Below are 7811 nucleotides of genomic sequence, written 5' to 3'. Positions count from 1 at the left end.
CCTCATTAGCATATTTTTTTTTTTACTGAATCGCGCACCCAGGAATGTGGCCTGGGCGTGCGTCGGGAGATCGGGAGCTTGCCGGCTCTCCCGCGGGTTTTTCTGTATCGGCCCATTAGGCAGGTCAGCATACCAGATGCCCGATTTAGTTGATCCCCCAACACCCCACCCATCTCTTATCTAACCACATATAATTAAATTTTGCTCTAGAACTTAACTGAACAATAGAGACATTAAAACCAGGAACAGTAAAATATCTTAATATTCATGCTGAACTTGGTCAGTAAAAAGCTCATGAAAGGAGGGTACAGAGGTCATAGTGAGTGGAGGTTCTTGCTGGTCACAAAAGTGAAGAAAGCTGGGAGCTTCACTGCAGACTGAGGTGTCTCTGACGTTGAGGGGAAGCTTTGACGGGTGCGAGTTCCCTGCATGGCAACACACAGGTTTTCCAACACAATACAAATGAAGTCCCGTCAGAAAGTGTTCCCGCTGCCCAGAAGCAGAAGTTTCATCCTAGTACAGCAGGTCCTGCTCAGAGGGGCATCACCTGGATGGTAGGTGGAGGTCCAATGCGAGGTGCGATATATTCTTCCTCTCTCAGTAAGCGCAGCAGGATCTGTTTTTTGTTAATCGGCCACCTGTAAATGTGAGTGTTCCGGAGCCAGGTCGGCACATGTTCCTGTAAACAGGGAAACAACGCACACTCGATAACTCTGTCTGGGTCATACCTCTATACTGATATTGTCATCTTCAGAGAGGCAAACCTCCCCATAACATCACCCATGTTCATAAGGTGTTTTGGAAGATGGAGCGGGGGGGGGGGGGGGATGCAGGGTGCAGATTGTGGAGCGTCTGTGCCCCATCCTTTGTCAGCTTGTTCTGTCCCTCTCTGCCCTCCTGGCTCTAGGCCAAGCTGCTTGTGGTGGCAGCAGGAGGTTGGAGTGGGGAGGGCCGTAGGGCTCTTGGGTCGGAGTGGTGGCCAACATTGCCCCAACCTCTATCCACATTGGGAAGTTTTTGGGAAGGTTCACTCTCCAAAAGTAGTCCTGCCTCGTGTAGCTTTGTCCATGCTCTCGGCAACCAAAATTTTGTATGGTTTGTTTTCCAGGGATGATGACAACGTTTTGAATTTCTCACCCTAAAGCAGACTAACAGTGAAAATATGGACCATGTCGAGTGGGACGACTTTGTTGATTTTGGATTTGATTACTCGCCTTTCCAAACCAGAACCCAGGATAAATTATTTCAGGCATAATAGGTATTTCCCTATCCTAGAGGACTTTCAGTCCAAGTGGCTCATTTACTAAGCCACAGTACTGATCCCAGAGGGAATAATACTGTGGGATTCACAAACTGGTGGTACCTGGCACTGCCGTTTTGTGAATCCTGCTGTATTTTCCCTTGTGGTAGTAAATGGCCCTCCAAAATACACCCAATAACAGCCCTGGGACTGTGAGGCCACCACTGCTCAGTCCCGAATAATCCCCCCCCCCCCCCCACCGAAAGTTAAGAAAAAACCTCTGGGGATCTCCATATAGCACCTGTCCCACCCCCCACCGCTGCCCCTGGAAGTGGGCACAGTAAGAAAAAAAAGTTAAAACATTTTATAAAGATCCTGGTCAGCCCCCACCCCCAATCCCTTTCCCTTCAAGCACAAATTCTGAACCCAGAAGCTGGGACCCTTACCTCCCATCCTAATCCACCGTCCCGCTACCCGACCATAACGTACAATTTGAGTCCTGGTGGGGTAGCGGGGGCTTGCAGTGCTTCCTAGGCTCTTGGCCTGATGTCGCCTATTTTTCAAAATTGGTGCCGGCCGAATCCAGCCTTTGCCCCTTTACGTGATAGGGCCAGCCGACGCCATATTGAAAAATGGCTGCCACTAGGCCCAGAGCTTAGGGGGTGCTCTGGGACCTCACTACATCACCAGGGCTACAATGATCAATTCTGGAGGCGTCCAGAGGGTGGGCAGCCTGGCCTTCAGGGGCCAGAGTTTGTACTTGATGGAGAGGGATTGGGGATCTTAAAACTTTTTATTACTTATATTTTTTACTATGGGCACCTCCAGGGGCAGCGAGAGGTGATGGGACAGTGTCTCTATGGAGACCTGAGAGATGTTTCTTAGTTTCTGGGGGGTGGGAGCTTACTTGGGCCCATGCGGCCCCCCCTTAAGCTTAGGCACCCGGGAGCATAGGGACATGTGTTAGCTTCCTGATGCTCCTGGAGGAAGATAGCTAAAATTCTTGAGTTGTTGTTAACTTCAAATCAAATAACAGGCCTTGCCCCTTTTGAGGCAAACCGCATTATTTGATTTGCATTATATAGGCCAGGGATTCTCAACCCAATCCTCAAGACACACTAGCCAGTCAGGTTTCAGGATAGCCACAATGAATATGCATGAGATAGACCTGCATATAATGGAGACTGTGTACGCAAATCTATCTCATGCATATACATTGTGGATATCTTGAAAACCTGACTGGCTAGATGTGTTTGAGGACTGGGTTGAGAACCCCTGGTTTAGGCTATTAATGAGCTGATTAGCATGCATTTGCATTCTAGTCAGCCCATATTTGCAATTCTTGTATATAATTTTATTGCAAAACTTCCCATATTATTGTTCCCCCCTCTCGTTAATGCCTTGTTATCATGTTTTTTACTGTTCAATGTAAAGCGCCATGCCGTGCGTTTGTTTTTGCGTTACAATGTGAACCGATATGATATCCTGGATGAATGTCGGTATATAAAAATTTTAAATAAATAAATAAATAAATAAATAAATATTTATTAATAAGCACTGTGCCAGCAGCTGAAAAACACAATGTGTTTGAAATACCTCGCGTTATCCCTGCGTTAGGCCATTAACTGCATGGAGACCTCAGTGCTCTACCTGTTCTTGGGGTCTTGCAAGTCAAACTGGGAGCACCCTGCTGATTCTGGATTTTAGTTTACTATCTAGAAGCCTAAATGTAGCCTCTGGACCTTCCCTCTTGCACTCTCCTATGTCATTGGTACCCAAATAGACCACAACAGCTGGCTTCTCCCCAACACTCTGTAAAATCATATCTAGGCTGTCATGGTTTTGCCTGTCTTGCAGCCTCATTATATCCTGATACAGCCTGCTGTTACTCCTCCTCACCAGCAGATGCCTCCAGTGAGCTCTGTTCTGAGCTATCTACTCACTGGCCACCTGACGCAGCCTCCTCTCCACCAGGGGTCCTCAGCAAGCTTCATCTTCAGCCTTGCCAAGCTCTGCCTTACTGTCTGCACGACACCCAAGTTCCAGCCCCATTTAATCCTGCCTTGCCAGAACCCAGCTGCTGTTTCATTGAGTCACCCTTAGCTCTCTGACCTGGCCTCTCTTGCTTTGCTTTATGCCTTGTGGCTTCCAGTCCCTCCTGTTCATAGTTCCTTGCTGGGTGGTCTATCTAGGCCTTAATTTGCCTTGTGGCCTCTAGGTCTTCTGATCCCTTATACCCTACTCTGTGGCCTATCAAGACCTTACCTTGCCTTGTGGCCTTCTGACCTGGTATTACCCTAGACCTTGCTCTATGGCCTATTTAGGCCTTACCTTGCTTACCAGCCTTTGGGCCTCCAGCATTGTGCCCTCAGGCTTCTGTGTTCTCTGTTGCCCTTGTCTGGGCCTACCCTAGTCTGCCTTGGTCCTGTCCTTGTCTGGTCTTGTCATGTACTGCACAGTCCAGTCACCAGTATCTAGTCCTTGCCTGTTCCAGTCTCCAGTCCACAGCTCGCTGACTGTTTTAGTATCCAGTCCATAGTTCTTTACCTGTTCCAGTTTGTCTCTGCTTACAACCTCCAGCCTATGTCTGCCCTTTCCTGGCCAACTTATCCAGGCTGATCAGTTAAGTCCTGCTGGCCCTCAGAACCCAAGGGCTCAACCTGGGGGAAGGGGGCTGGCTAGGCAGAAGACAGATCCAGCTCCGGCCCTATGGTCCTGCCTTGCTCTTGAGAGAGTATTTCCTGACCCCAGCCCTTGTGACAAAGGTGATGGGTGAGTTCCGCCACCTTTGCACCAGGCAGGCAAGTTACCAAGCGAGCCTCACAGCCACATGCCACCCAGCTATCTATATTCCTAGAAAACGATTCACCAATATCAATAGCATTTCTATCCCTACTCTCCTGCGCATACAGCCTTGGTGATACGTAGTGAGTGCGAGAGAACAACACATCACTGGTACAAAATTAGATTGTAAGCCCTGTGGGGAAAGGGAAATACCTACAGTACCTGAATGTAATCTGCTTTGATGTACACTTTGAAGTGCCGAAAAGCGTAATATAAAAATCTGCCTCTCAAAGGTGATGCTCTGCTTCCTGGTGTCCTTGATCCTCCAAAGCAGCACAGAGGCTGCCAGATGAGGTGGGGCTGCTGTACTCTGTCCTATATCACCACTGCCTTGGGCTGCATTACTATTCTCGTGCTACTAGGGTTCCCATGTGTTTATCTCATGAATTTATTTGAAGTTCATTGCTGTCCCAGTTGTCACCACCTCCTCCGGGAGGGTGTTCCAGGCGTCCACCACCCTTTGTGAAAAAATGCCTCATTGTTTCTGAATCTATGCCCTTGGAGCTTCATATTGTGGTCCCTAGTTCTGCAGCTTCCTTTCCATTGGAAAAGCTTGCCCTCCTGTTTATTAATCCCTTTCATGTTTTCAGATGTCGGTATCGTATCCTCCCTGTCTCTCCTCTCCTTTAGAGTCCTTAAGTCTCATCTCCTAGGGCTTTTGCTGCAAACCCTGCACCCTTTTGTTTGCTTCTCTCTGGACCGTCTCTCTAGCCTCTCTATATCCTTTCTGAGATACGGCCTCCAGAACTGAAGCAGTACTCCAGGAGAGGCTTCACCAATGGCCTCTTTTTCTGCTGGTAATGCCTCTCTCTATGCATGCTAGTAGCCTCCTGGCTATGGCCACCACGTTATCACACGGTTTCACCTCCTTGACATCTTCTGAGACTATCATCTTAAGCTCCCTCCCCTGGCTGGTGCACCTCAGCTCTTCACCACCTATCCCATACTGCTCCCAGTGATTTCTGCTCACCCAAGTCCGGGATTCTGCCCTTTTTGGCACCGAATCTTTAAAAAAAATTAAGTCTCTCAAGCAAAGATTTTCAATCAACACATTGTAATCCACTTTGAAGTGCTGAAAAAAGTGCAAAAAGTGGAATATAAAAAAAAAATCTAAATAAATAAGTCAATCCTGCTATTCCTCATTCTTAACAAACACTGTTTCACAGCAATATCTGAAGAAAGAACCATTACACTGGCCTTCATCTAAGCACTGCACACATATATGCCAGTCCTATTTCTAATCATTGTTCCCAATTATCTTTCTTTTTTTCATTGTTATCTTCATTTAAATAATGAGCTATTGATATGCTGGCAAAAGTCTTTCTTTTTTTGTAAGTACTAATGATATTTCTGAACCAGTGAATAGAAATAGGACTGACACATATGTGCACAGGATGGTGGTCCTTTTTTCAGGAATTGTTGTGATATATTGTTTATTAAGAACGAAGAATAGCAAGATCGAATCTTAACTGCCAAGTGTTAGACCACTCCTCAAGCTTTCTTAAACTCCTTCAGGAGTTCCACTCTGTTGCAGATCTTAGTGTCATCCGCAAAAAAGCAAACTTTCCCCTCAATGTCTCCACAATATCACTAACAAAGATATTGAACAGAACTGGCCCTAGGACCGATCCCTGAGGCACTCCACTAATTACCCCTCTCACCTCAGAGCGATAATTCACCCAGTTTCTAATCCAGGCTACTTAATTTATTAATGAGCCTCTTAAACTTTGCTGAAATCCAAGTAAACCAAATCCAGCGCATGTCTTTAATCTAATTCTCTAGTCACACAATCAAAGAAATCAATGGTAAAACTATGCTGCCTCAGATCCTGCAATCCAATGGATTGTAGAGAGTCCACTATCCTTTCCTTCAGAAGAATCTCCATCAGTTTTCATGTTTAGATCTTCAAGTCTGTCCCCACATGCTTTAGAACAAAGACCACTGACCATTTTAGTAGCCTCCCTCTGGACCTTACTCTATCCTGTTTATATCCTTTTGAAGGTGCGGTCTCCAGAACTGAACACAGTATTCCAAGTGAGGTCTCACCAGTGTCCTATACAGGGGCAATATCACCTCCCTTTTTCTGCTGACCATTCCTCTCCCTATGCAGCCAAGCATTTTTCTGGCTTTTACTATCACTTTATGCACCTATTTGGCCACCTTAAGATCATCAGATACAGTCACCCCCAGATCCCACTCTTCCTTTGTGCTTAGAAGAATTTCTCCTCCAATACTGTTCCTTTCCCTTGGGTTTTTGGCATCCTAAATGCATTACTCTGTATTTTTTAGCATTAAACCTTAGCTGCCAGACCCTCGACCATTCCTCGAGCTTTGCTATATCCCTCCCTCATGTTTTCCACCCCTTTCTGAGTGTCCACCCTGTTGCAGATTTTGATATCATCCGCGAGAAGGCAAACCTTTCCTGACAACCCTTCTGCTGTGTCACTGCTGAAAATGTTCTGCGTTTCCCTGTGGGGAGAAGCTCCTACTAAGCAGGGGCCAAGTAAAAACTAAAGTTCAGTTTCCAAACAGCAGATCTATCAAGCCACAACAGAATAAACTGAATAAAAAAAGAAATGTACGATTTAGAAAAAGCAGCACAATATGTAAAACAGCTCGTCAGGAAAACGAGAGGACAATATGGGAAAAAAAAAGCTGAGCAGGAGAAAATCTCTGGGCAGGCCACTCCCTGGTGTCACTTCTGCCACACATGCAGGGGGATGTGGCTTCCTTTCTCTTCCCCCTTGGGGGTTATCAATCTCATCTGAAGGGCAGCCATGGGGCTCTACTGAAGAGAAGCAGGACGTTGAGATAAGTGTTCACCAGAATGGCTCTGAATGGCAGGAGCAGAGAGCACTGAACGGGAAGAGGAATGCAATTTAATAGCCCAGATAGGTTATGTTATGACACTGCATCTGTGTGGAAGGCCTAGGGGAGTCTCCTGCATGGTTTACACAGACATCCTACATGCACGTAATACCCAGGGGTTCAGATCCCGATGCCTGGCTGCATCGGGATTCTTCCACCAGATCCTTTCTGCTAGTCCCAGTCAGGTCACCTGTCTGCATTCAGTGGGTGCTTCTGAAGCAGTAAGTCATGTCTGGTGCGAGAGGCAGGTGGCTGCAGCTCTCCCATCTCAGCGGAGCTGATACCCACCTGTTTTGCGTTGGGGAAGAGCACCGGGATGAATCTGAAGTTCATGCTTCCTTGCTCAATGAACTCAATCTGCATCTACAACCACAAACAATGGAGTTTATTTAATTCAGAAGATTCACATGGCATAGCTGAACACTGCCCGCAGAGTGGCCCGATGGAGCGCAGCCCTCCAGCCCCCAGTCTGTCACTGAATCCTCTTCTGCCATGCCACTGAAGACTGGCACCAGAGCAACCCAGCAGCGCTCAGCAAACCGACTGCTGAAGGAGTGGTCTGGCCGAGCCTATTCAACTGCAGGAGCAGCCTGGCAAGGGAAAGAAAGGATTCTGGGAGTAAGACAGGATGAGGTGATGGGGAGCGAAGACAGGGAGGACTTCACCTACCCACATAGAACCCTCTCCAAGCTCACAAACACACACCACACATCTACCTACAGCCCCCCCATATGTACATCCCATGTAACCTCACCTCCCCACACCCCCTCCCACACAGCAGGGAATCATAGGAAAAAATTCTGCATGTAACTTATACACACGGAGTTAGCCAGCATTTCAGAGCAAAGTTCTGTGCATA

General features: G+C 47.2%; 1 protein-coding gene across 1 annotated transcript in view; it reads right to left on the bottom strand.

Moving 5' to 3' along the window:
• Positions 1-244: 244 nt before the first annotated feature.
• The window catches only part of TRAF3IP2 (TRAF3 interacting protein 2), a 58908-nt gene continuing 51341 nt past the window's right edge, over positions 245-7811 (bottom strand). Inside the window, exons 8-9 of the mRNA XM_029595252.1 lie at positions 7241-7315; positions 245-679 (exon numbers count right to left, since the gene is read on the bottom strand). Coding sequence (XP_029451112.1) covers positions 533-679; positions 7241-7315 — 222 coding nt within the window. The 3' untranslated portion in view covers positions 245-532. The remainder of the gene's footprint in view (positions 680-7240; positions 7316-7811) is intronic.

This window comes from Rhinatrema bivittatum, chromosome 3, assembly GCF_901001135.1.
Source record: "Rhinatrema bivittatum chromosome 3, aRhiBiv1.1, whole genome shotgun sequence".
Classification (NCBI taxonomy): domain Eukaryota; kingdom Metazoa; phylum Chordata; class Amphibia; order Gymnophiona; family Rhinatrematidae; genus Rhinatrema; species Rhinatrema bivittatum.
The sequence above is the reverse complement of the archived record's forward strand: the minus strand, read 5'-3'. Positions and strand labels throughout refer to the sequence as shown.